The 12,212-nt window shown below is 45.3% G+C and overlaps 1 protein-coding gene across 2 annotated transcripts in view; it reads left to right on the top strand.

Moving 5' to 3' along the window:
- Positions 1-12,212, top strand: part of LOC129863622 (outer dense fiber protein 2-like) — a 29,008-nt gene that overhangs the window by 3,729 nt on the left and 13,067 nt on the right. The window contains exons 2-10 of one of the 2 annotated variants that reach the window (XM_055935737.1): positions 5,516-5,629; positions 5,911-6,024; positions 6,215-6,388; positions 6,527-6,717; positions 7,228-7,375; positions 7,613-7,738; positions 8,074-8,148; positions 8,305-8,376; positions 8,481-8,597. In XM_055935737.1, the coding sequence (XP_055791712.1) occupies positions 5,516-5,629; positions 5,911-6,024; positions 6,215-6,388; positions 6,527-6,717; positions 7,228-7,375; positions 7,613-7,738; positions 8,074-8,148; positions 8,305-8,376; positions 8,481-8,597 (1,131 nt within the window). The remainder of the gene's footprint in view (positions 1-5,515; positions 5,630-5,910; positions 6,025-6,214; positions 6,389-6,526; positions 6,718-7,227; positions 7,376-7,612; positions 7,739-8,073; positions 8,149-8,304; positions 8,377-8,480; positions 8,598-12,212) is intronic. The other variant, XM_055935738.1, reaches the window with a different exon arrangement.

The raw sequence follows: 12,212 nt of genomic DNA on the forward strand, positions 1-12,212 counted from the left end.
AGTTCTCATTTACAATTGCGACCTGGCCAAGATAAAGCAAAGCAGTTCGACACATACAACAACACAGAGTTACACATGGAGTAAAACAAACATACAGTCAATAATACAGTAGAAAAATAAGTCTATATACAATGTGAGCAAATGAGGTGAGATAATGGAGGTAAAGGCAAAACAAGGCCATGGTGGTGAAGTAAATACAATATAGCAAGTAAAACACTGGAATGATAGGATGTGCAGAAGATGAATGTGCAAGTTGAGATACTGGGGTGCAAAGGAGCAAGATAAATACAGTATGGGGATGAGGTAGATTGGATGCGCTATTTACAGATGAGCTATGTACAGGTGCAGTGATCTGTGAGCTGCTCTGGCAGCTGGTGCTTAAAGCTAGTGAGGGAGGTAAGAGTCTCCCGTTTCAGAGATTTTTGTAGTTCATTCCAGTCATTGGCAGCAGAGAACTGGAAGGAAAGGCGGCCAAAGGAGGAATTGGCTTTGGGGGTGACCAGAGAGACATACCTGCTGGAGCGAGTGCTACAGGTGGGTGCTGCTATGGTGACCAGAAAGCTAAGATAAGGCTGGGCTTTACCTAGCAGAGACTTGTAGATGACCTGGAGCCAGTGGGTGTGGCGATGAGTATGAAGCGAGGGCCAGCCAACGAGAATATACAGGTCGCAGTGGTGGGTAGTATATGGGGCTTTAGTGACAAAACGGATGGCACTGTGGTAGACTGCATCCAATTTGTTGAGTAGAGTGTTGGAGGCTATTTTGTAAATGACATCGTCAAGGATTAGTAGAATGGTCAGTTTTACGAGGGTATGTTTGGCAGCATGAGTGAATGATGCTTTGTTGCGAAATAGGAAATACATTTTGGATTGGAGATGTCTGGAAGGAGAGTTTTACAGTCTAACCAGACTAAGTATTTGTAGTTGTCCACATATTCTAAGTCAGAACCGTCCAGAGTAGTGATGCTGGATGGGCGGGCAGGTGCGGGCAGCGATCGGTTGAAGAGCATGCATTTAGTTTTACTTGCATTTAAGAGCAGTTGGAGGCCACGGAAGGAGAGTTGTTTGGCATTGAAGCTCGTTTGGAGGTTAGTTAACACAGTGTCCAACGAAGGGCCAGAGGTATACCAAATGGTGTCGTCTGCGTAGAGGTGGATCAAAGAATCACCAGCAGCGAGAGCGACATCATTGATGTATACAGAGAAGAGAGTTGGCCCGAGAATTGAACCCTGTGGCACCCCCATAGTGACTGCCAGAGGTCCGGACAACAGGCCCTCCGATTTGACATACTGAACTCTATCGGAGAAGTAGTTGGTGAACCAAGTGAGGCAATTGTTTGAGAAACCAAGGCTGTTGAGTCTGCCAATAAGAATGTTGTGATTGACAGAGTCGAAAGCATTAGCCAGGTCGATGAATACGGCTGCACAGTAATGTCCCTTATCGATGGCGGTTATGACATCGTTTAGGACCTTGAGCGTGGCTGAGGTGCATCCATGATCAGCTCTGAAACCAGATTGCATAGCGGAGAAGGTATGGTGAGATTCGAAATGGTCAGTAATCCGTTTGTTAACTTGGCTTTCAAAGACCTTAGAAAGGCAGGGTAGGATAGATATAGGTCTGTAGCAGTTTGGGTCTAGAGTGTCTCCCTCTTTGAAGATGGGGATGACCGCGGAAGCTTTCCAATCTATGGGAATCTCAGACGATACGAAAGAGAGGTTGAACAGGTTAGTGATAGGGGTTGCAATAATTTTGGCAGATCATTTTAGAAGGAGAGAGTCCAGATTGTCTAGCCCGGCTGATTTGTAGGGGTCCAGGTTTTGCCGCTCTTTCAGAACATCAGCTATCTGGATTTGGGTGAAGGAGAAGTGGGGGAGGTTTGGGCGAGTTGCTGTGGGGAGCGCAGGGCTGTTGACCGGGGTAGGGGTAGCCAGGTGGAAAGCATGGCCAGCCGTAGAAAAATGCTTATTGAAATTCTCAATTATTGTGGATTTATCGGTAGTGACAGTGTTTCCTAGCCTCAGTGCAGTGGGCAGCTGGGAGGAGGTGCTCTTATTCTCCATGGACTTTACAGTGTCCCAGAAGTTTTTGGAGTTTGTGCTACAGGATCCAAATTTCTTTTTGAAAAAGCTAGCCTTAACTTTCCTAACTGCCTGTGTATATTGGTTCCTAAATTCCCTAAAAAGTTGCATATCACGGCGGCTATTCGATGCTAGTGCAGAACGCCACAGGATGTTTTTGTGCTGGTCAAGGGCAGACAGGTCTGGAGTGAACCAAGGGCTATATCTATTCCTAGTTCTAAATTTTTTTGAATGGGGCGTGCTTATATAAGAGGGTGAGGAAGGCACTTTTAAAGAATAACCAGGCATCCTCTACTGATGAGATTTACATTTACATTTAAGTCATTTAGCAGACGCTCTTATCCAGAGCGACTTACAAATGAGGTCAATGTCATTCCAGGATACCCCGGCCAGGTCAATTTGAAAGGCCGTTTGGCAGAATTTCTTTAGGGAGCGTTTGACAGTGATGAGGGGTGGTCGTTTGACCGCAGACCCATTACGGATGCAGGCAATGAGGCAGTGATCGCTGAGATATTGGTTGAAAACAGCAGAGGTGTATTTGGAGGGCGGGTTAGTTAGGATAACATCTATGAGGGTGCCCGTGTTTACGGATTTGGGGTTGAACCTGGTAGGTTCATTGATAATTTGTGTGTTAAGCATGTCCCAGTTTAGGTCACCTAGCCGCACGAGCTCAGAAGATAAATGGGGAGCAATCAATTCACATATGGTGTCCAGGGCACAGCTGGGGGCAGAGGGTGGTCTATAGCAAGTGGCAACGGTGAGAGACTTGTTTCTCGAAAGGTGAATTTTTAGAAGTAGAAGCTCGAATTGTTTTGGTACAGACCTGGATAGTAAGACAGAACTCTTCAGGCTATCTCTGCAGTAGATTGCAACTCCGCCCCCTTTGGCAGTTCTTTCTTGGCGGAAAATGTTATATGTCAGCGTTTTTGGTGGTTTTCATAAGCCAGGATTCAGACACGGCTAAGACATCCGACCTCAGTATGGAGGTCCTGGATAGCAGGGAGCTCGGTTCTAGTGATGTAATTGGCCGTACAAACTACCCTCTGTAGCTTTTGGATGCCAAGCAGTTGCCATACCAAACAGTGATACAGCCATCGAAGATGCTGACAATGGTGCAGCTGTAGAACTTTTTGAGGATCTAAGGGCCCATGCCAAATACTTTCAGCCTCCTGAGGGGGTAGAGCTGTTGTCGTGCCCTCTTCAAGACTGTTGGTGTGTGTGGACCATGATTGATCCTTAGTGATATCCACCGATGAACTTGAAGCTCTCGACCCACTCCACTCCAGCCTCATCTATGTGAGTGGGGGTGTGCTCGGGCCCTACATTTTCTGTCGTCCACAATCAGCTCCTTTGTCTTGCTGACGTTGAAGGAGAGGTTGTTGTTCTTGCACCACACTTCCAGGTCTCTGACCTCCTCCCTATAGGCTGTCTCGTCGTCTCAGTTTCACCACGCTCGCCACTGGGTCTGTGGGTGTCACAGACACAGGGAATCTTACCTTTCAGTTGCTCCACCTCAACACTTAATGCCACTACAGTAATCACTCTTTACAAAGGCACTCTGCTCCGGAGAGCAAAGCAAGTTACAGGTCTTGTCCCGAGGCGTGTGACGTGAAGTGTCAACTCCCGCTGGGCGGAAGAAGAACAGAAAATCACAATTCCACTTCGAGCTACCTTGACCGATTTAACAGTACCCAAATTATATGGGTCAGCCAAAAGTAAGGGATCCACTTTCTATAAAAATGTCACTCCCACTGTGCCAGAATCATCCTTTGCATGATCATCAGGGCACGGTTCAGAGGTCTTCCCCACACGCAATTCACTCTCGTCAAGTTCAATTTCTGAGCCATCAGAGTATGGTTTGTACTTGGCGCCATTCTTCCTCAACACACATCTTCCCTCTGCTCTTCTCCTTCCTCGCCACTCTCCGTTCACCACACTAATTTTACCAGGTAAGTTGACTGAGAAGAACACATTCTCATTTACAGCAACGACCTGGGGAATAGTTACAGGGGAGAGAAATTAGCCAATTGGAAGCTGGGGATGATTAGGTGGACATGAAGATATGAGGCCCAGATTAGGAATTTAGCCAGGACACCGGGGTTAACAACCCTACAATAAGTGCCATGGGATATTTAGTGACCACCGTGAGTCAGGACACCCGTTTAATGTCTAATCCGAAAGATTGCACCCTACACAGGGCAATGTCCCCAATCACTGCATTGGGATATTTTTTTATTTGACCAGAGGAAGGAGTGCCTCCTACTGGCCCCCCACCACTTCCAGTAACATCTGGTCTCCTATCCAGGGACCAACCCTTTTTAACTTGAGAAGGTATGCTCCTGCCGTGCCTTCATTCGCTAAAAGTCGTTATATATTTTTTGCTACTGCTCTGACATATGATCCTAGTCAGGGGCAGACTGGGACCAGAAATAATCTCTGGTGTTTATTTATTTGTATTTTTTACCCCTTTCCCCAAATTTCCAATTGGTATCCAATTGGTAGTCGTTACAGTCTTGTCTCATCGCTGCAACTCCCGTATGGACTCGGAAGAGGCGAAGGTGGAGAGCCATGCGTCCTCCGAAACACAACCCAACCTAGCCGCACTGCTTCTTGACACAACGCACATCCAACCCGGAAGCCAGCCGCACCAATGTGTCGGAGGAAACACTGTACACCTGGCGACCTGGTCAGCATGCACTGCGCCCGGCCCGCCACAGGAGTCGCTAGTGCGCGATGAGACAAGGATATCCCTGCCGGCCAAACACTCCCTAACCCAGGCGACACTGAGCCAATTGTGCGTCACCCAGAATCTCTGGTGGCACAGCTAGCACTGCGATGCAGTGCCTTAGACCACTGCGCCACCTGTCTCTGGTATTTCTAACACATCAGCCCATTTTCTTCCTTAAGGCCCCCACACAGGCCCATTTTCCCACCGGCCCGCACTATTAGCCTAATAATTATAATTCTGCGCAAAATTAACAAGTTAGACAGGCCCATTAGGCAAACAATTTAACCAGCCAGTCCGCCCTTGATCTAGAAATTGTACATCACCCAGGTAAAATGATACACCAGCCATGTGTTGTCTACACTGTAAACAAGGACTGACTTGAATGATCACTACATATCAGCTGCCAGTTCACATCTGACAGTCAACCAACCTGTTTGTTGACACTTCCTCCGCCTTTCACGTCTATGTTTGTGTTGATGATCGAACCATGAAATCTGTCCCTGTCAAGTCCTGCTTTGCACCCTTTACTCTGTTCCTAACTGTGCATATGATTCAGACTCCCTTTGAAAAAGTCTCCTTTGATATAACTTTGGTCGAGTTTGTTTGACGGTGTGGTAGTGATGGGCAACAGTATAAAGGCTAATATGATAAGGGAGAAAAGGGGGCCTATATTGTGGCTTTTGCCTAGTTGACTCACTGCTGTTTTACAGAAAAAAGCAATGAGGACCCGGTCAATCTCACCGCCCCTACATGTGCATGTGAATGAGACTACGCCTGTGCACGTGCACGTGAAGAAGAGCAGGAGCCCTTCCAGGACACCACAGGTTGGAAAACCCTTTTCAGGGAAACACATTTGAAACGGTTAATTAAATGTTAATTACATTTCATATCAATGCAGTTCTGATTCAGGGTCTAAGGTGCTGAACTGATACAAAAAGAGCGGAGAATACCTTCCAAAGGTTTCTGAATGTGTACTCCTTTTTCTTATGCTATCTAATACTGTATACCCTGCTTGTGTGAAAACTGCTGGATTTACCTGCACATGAATGCAATGCATGTAGGCCTAAATGTGTCTCCCGTGAGTTTCATGCTGTCTGCTTTGCAGGGTAAGACCAAGGGTGATGGAGGGAACCTGCGACCTACTGCAAAGGTGAAGACACGGGTGCCATGGATACCGCCTGGGAAGGCCTCAGTGCGGGATGCCTCTTACAAATGGGAGGTCTGACATGCTATTCATTCCTTTTATCTCATCTCCACTAATGCAATGTATTCATACTGCACCTATTGAAGCAGTATCTTATGGAAGCACTCATATCAATACTTTCCTATTAACACTTTCATTAATATGGTATAAAATGGATCAAAAGAAGCCATATAGTCTGTGGTCACTGAACCTGTCCATGTCTTAGGGGCCGACTCATCGCCTGGAGATCACACCATTACCTGAGCCCGAGACCTCCCACTCTCCCCTGCGATTGGCCGACCTGTCGTCGTCAGAGGAGGAAGTGCTGCACGGACGAATCAACCAGTACGAGAGGAAGATTGACAGCCTGATGACTGAGGTCAGCTCGTTGAAGAGTGAGGTCTGTCCCTCCCATTTAATTATCCTTAGGACCGGTTCCACATGTTCCCATAGTCCCTCACCCATTGATAAATGTATTTCTCTTCTAAATGTGTGCGTTTGTGCGTGTGTGTATGTACATGCCTGTGTATGTGTGCAGGTGGAGCTGCGGAGGAAGGAGCAGCTGTTGGAGCGCCAGTCGGAGAAGCTGAGCGCCTCCCAGCGGGTCATCGAGGAACAGGAGGAGGAGCTAGCCGAGGTGTCCAAGGAGCTAGAGGTCACGGAGAGGGAAAACTCCCGCCTGCGCCACTCCATGGAGAAGATGTTGGAGGAGACAGACTGCACCAGCAGGTATGGCCCAGACAGACACACTTGAAGCCATAGTTCATTCAAATTGTATTTAATTGTCTTAGTCAGAAAGTAGAGAGGGCGACAGATACAGAGTGGCAGACAGAAAGGAAGGGCCTAGGTGGGATTCATAACCCCGTCGCCAGCAGGTAAGTGTAGTCAGCAGTCTGCAGCGCTACCACTAGACCAGACTCCAGTAAAACTTCTCATGACTGTAATGAGCCTTGATTCTCAGATGTCTTTAACCCAACAACAGTCCTAGCAGGCTATCACACTATGGCCTATTTGGTAGTTTTTCATCAAATCTGATTGTCAGAAGTTGCAAAATACAAGTTGTCAACAGGCCCCAGTGACTCACGCAAAATAATATAATTGTGCTACTTAATAATATACAGCGGTGCTAAATAAATGTGAAACTATAAAACATTATCTTTCCTGTACCCCTTAATCAAAATCTTCCGTCCCTTTGCCTCTCTCCTGTTGTGTCTGCCATAACCCCCCCTGTATGTACAGAGTGGAGAGGTCCATGGAGTCGATGCAGCTGGAGAAGGACACCCTGCTCAGGAAGCTGATGGAGGCAGAGATAGATGGGATGGCCGCTGCCAGGCAGGTGTCAGCCCTGAGAGAGACCGTCACCAAGATGAGGAGCTCCAGCACCAGTGTGAGTGTCAGCAGAGACATGGTTGGGGTCAATACCATTTCTATTCAGGGCATGGATTAAAATGCCAAATCACAGACCATTTACCAATTAACTTCCTGAGTTGACTGAATTGAACTGGAATTTACCCCAACCATGCAAAGATACCAATATAGGCTTTCAAAATACATATGGTAGGTGTAACCTCAAGGATATAGAGTAGGTGTTGATATCTGAAATGCTTTATTTTGATTGGAAAAGAGAATGTCGGGGTCTGAGTCTTCATTCCTGGCGCGTCAGAAGGAGCTGCTGCTCCAAAAACTGGAAACATTTGAGTCCACCAACCTCACTCTCCGCCACCTACTGAGGGAACAGCATGGACGTGAGGTACCGGTACACCCTCCATGCCAGTAGAGGGCAGACTTAACCTACAGCAGAGTAGAGCAACTCACTTTAATCCATAACACCGGCCTTGATTTGGGGCCACAACATGATTAGCGAAGTAAGCGAATTTCCTTATCTTGAACCCATAAGTTTCAAAAACTTCCAGCATGGTGAAAGTGCTGACATGATGAATAACCATGGCCGTTCGGAAGTAGGATGAGGCAGCAAGCCAATTAGAACTCACAATCTAATCATGTTGTGGGCCTGAAATACGGGCCTCTTATAGCTACACTTTTACCTGTTGTGGTGGTGGCAGTTTTTTTGTTATTTTTGAACAGATGGAATCCATGAGGATTTCAGAGCAGAAAGATGTACTTCTGAAGAGGCTGACGAACACAGACGCAGAAAACTCGGTGTGTTTCTTTAAATAAGCCACTGTCGGTCAACAAAATATTCGGTGAATCATGAATCCCCTAAATGTCCTCTTCAAAATGGTTTGTGCTTATTGGACGGCTGATGAATAGAAGAAGGTTGTACTGAAGTACATTTCTGTGTCATTCCTCACACAGCATCTTGTTTTGAAACTTCAAGAGAAAGAGAGGGAGGTTAATCAACTGACTACACTTATGGACACTGAGAAGGTGAACTATAGTATTTTACATCCCACACTCTAACAGCGTGTTCAACAAATGTATCATTATTTGAATGATTCAAATCATTTATTTGCTTTCTGTTGTTGTTCCAGGAGAATGCTAAGACCACAGGAGAGCTGTCTAAAGTACTGGAGTCTACTCGGGCCCATTTGCAGAGCCAGTTACGCAGCAAAGAAGCTGACAACAACCGCCTTGCTGTGCAAATCAAGGTAAAGTGACATGTTATATGGCTTCCATTTGGACACAATTCAACTTGCAGCTTAATGTCGCTATACTTATGTACTTTGCCTGTGCCTTATAGTAAAATAGTTATTAGATCATTCCTGCTATAAATATTATGACAAATATAGGTAAGGGGGAGCTACGGTTGAGGTGGCATGCATTGACACGTGTGGCCTTTTCGTGCCTTTCTTTTGCAAATGACTATGAAGTAAAATACTTATTTTCCTAAAACTTTTCAATACCGATCCTTAATATTAAGATGTGAGACATTCATTGTGTGACAATAAATAATTAGTTGCTTTATTACGCTCCAGCTGCTAGAATTTGTCCTTCCACAATTGAACTGTGGGAACATGGCGGCTGTCAACACCAGACAACAGAAAGAGCTGGCCGCTACTATACGAGAGATTGTTCATGAGGAGATTACTTCTGCCCTTGATTTACAATTAAAACCGGTAAATGAATAATTGACAGGGCTCGCTGCTAAAATGGATACATATTCAACCGAAGTGGAAAGTCTGGAGAAGACAGCCAATGCGACAGAGGTGTGACTCCATGGCCTGGAAACAGCACGAGCTAAGTTGGAAGGGATAATCAAACTCCTAAAAGATCAAACGGAATCACTGGAAAATCATTCCCGTAAATTCAATGTGTGAGTCATAGGACTTGAAACTGGTGTGGAAGTGGGAAATCCAACTTCCTCCATGAGCAATCTTTTGTATGAACTGTTTGGGCAGGAGAAGCTGGGTCCCATTCTGCTGATTAACTTTGCACACCGCCCGGGCCAACTCCCACAAACGCACACTACAGCTCTCGCTGTAGGATTGTACAGATCCACAGCTTTGAAGTCAAGTAGCGAATTGTTCGCCTTGCAGCGGAATCCGGGGGTGTAACCTATGCAGGGAATTGGATCAGCATCTACCTAGATCTGAGTGCCCAACTGCTAAAACAGAGGTAGACATACAACGAAGTGAGAACCCAGCTATGCAAGCTAAACCTGAGATGCGGCTTCATCCACCCGTAAAAACGAATCTTGATCTTCCAGAATACAACACATCCAGAATGCAACACATCCACTACCAAGGAAGCTCAAGACTTATTGCAGAAGCACATCAAACCAAACACACAAGGGGACAAGCTGACAGATGGAACCCCCATAACTGGCTCATTATTCAGGTATGCTATCAATAGCCTATGGCTATGATGCTGCCCTCAGCATGAGACAGTGAGGACACCCCTCATCTTTGGGTACAAGAAGCAATATTACTATTATTGCTGAGCATTGAACTTGTTATAATTATATTACCTATGGTCCAGGACATTTACACAGTGATGACAACATGCCAATTAAGGAATAATGGGCAATAATTGGATCCTACAGCTATCCTCTAATTAACAGTTAAGTGGGGGGAAGGGGGAACAATTTATAGAGAGGGTCTTTTGAATGGGGAAGGACCAATGGGGTTGGTTTCGCTGTGGGAACCTGCTTTTTATTTGGCATCCTTGGGCTTCAACAATAAAGATAACAATTACATTTTAGAAAAACAATGGCAACTAGCTATTCTCTCGTGAAATTTAAAAGGCCTTAATATTCCTGTCAAGCGTTCCAGCTGCCTAGATATTCTAGCAAGAAACCATATTGATATAAAGGACACACATAGAATAGAGAACCATTTGTACAAACTGGCAGATTTTTCATCAGCCCCAAACAAATCTAAGGGTGTAATCGTAATGATACATAAGAAACTCAATCACCATCTTTGGTAAAGGCGAAGACCAAGAAGGCAGAAACACTTTCCTTAAACGTATCCATAATGGAAAGAAAATTGCCATTATTAATGTTTATGCTCCAAATTCATATGATCGTAAGTAGGGATGCACGATATATCGGTGAACATATCGTAATCTGACGATATTAGCGAAAAATGCCAACATCGGCATTGGCCCGATGTCTAGTTTAACGCCGATGTCAATGCTTCCGTGCATACCTACATAACGCAGGTACATGACGTAATGATGCCACATAAAATATAGCGCTACACGTGCAACACAGCATTCCTAACCTAGCCCACAATGTCTGCTGTGTGGATCAAGCAGTCGATAAGTCGAGCAGTCATTTGAAAGAGTAACGAAATTTTAGCAAGACAACTCAAAGGCGAAATCCATTAACGCAAAGATAATGGAATTCATTGCCCTTGATAATCAACCGTTCTCTGTCGTGGGTGATGTTGGCTTTCGCCGACTGGTCGAGCACCGGTTAACATTACCAAGTGCGCTGTTTTTCAGAGTTGCACAGTAATAGCGTCACTGCTATTAGCTTCACGACTGACATGTGGACCAGCAATATCAGCCCCATGAGCATGCTGATTCTGATAGCACAGGGGGATGTCGTAGTGAGGAAAGTCGTATTGCGTGCTCATGAATGTGCTGGTTCTCATACCGCTGCTGCCATTTCAATGGCATTTGAGAACATGTTTGAAATTTGGAAACATGAACACACCAGCCAGCTCCATTCGAACAACTGACTCGAGAAATAAGCTCATCAACTGCGCCTGCAGCAGACGTGATACCCCTCTGTCATGGCATTGAAACACCTGCTCAACAAAACTGCCGACACAGGCTGTGAACAAGCGATTCGGTGGTATTCTCTCTTTACTGTTTCACCACCATGCTCAATGCTATGTACAAGGACCGCTACTTCGATGCAGACAAGAAACAGGGTTTACGTGAAATGTTAGACACAGCTGGACAAGATGGAAACGGACACAGTGACAGTGCGCACCGAGGAAGAGAGGCCACGGACAGACAGCTTGAACTTCACTGCTTGACATGTATGATGAAATCCTGGTTGAGAATGAACAAATTAACAACACAACCAGTAAGTGAAAGAAATAGGTTTTGATTATGTTTTACTGGTAATGGGGACATACGTAAATGCCAACAAAATAACTTTTGTGTGTGTGTGTAACCTTTATTTAACTTGGCAAGTCAGTTAAGTACAAATTCTTATTTACAATGACGGCCAAACCCAGACGACGCTGGGCCAATTGTGTGCCGCCCTATGGGACTCCCAATCAGGGCCGGATGTGATACAGCCTAGATTCGAACCAGGGACTGTATTGACGCCTCGTGCACTGAGATGCAGTGCCTTAGACCGCTGCGTCCATGTGTGTGTGTGTGTGTGGGTTAACTATTTAACTGTAGTAGAATGCTTAAAAAGCTGGATTTTTATTTTAAATCGGTAAAGGTTTTTTTGGCAAAGAAAATATTGGGTCAAAATGTCAAATTGGTGCATTACTAATCGTACGTTTTTTGATTCTCTGGACAGCATATTGTTAGAATTAACTGAATTCCAACTGGTTATTGGGACACACATGCAGGACAAATCTAATAAGACCAACTACAGTCCACAGGCTACCAAGACTGCAACATATTCTCCATGATTACAACCTCATTGATGCCTGGCAAGCTCATAACCCTAAAGCTAAAGAGTACACTTTCTATTAAAACGGGCACAAAACATTCTCCTGAATCGATTTCGTAGTATTATCTACTCTATTTTCTTTAATCAAGAAAAGAGAAATTTGACATATAAGCCTATC

Source organism: Salvelinus fontinalis, chromosome 10 (assembly GCF_029448725.1).
Source record: "Salvelinus fontinalis isolate EN_2023a chromosome 10, ASM2944872v1, whole genome shotgun sequence".
Taxonomy (NCBI): Eukaryota; Metazoa; Chordata; class Actinopteri; order Salmoniformes; family Salmonidae; genus Salvelinus; species Salvelinus fontinalis.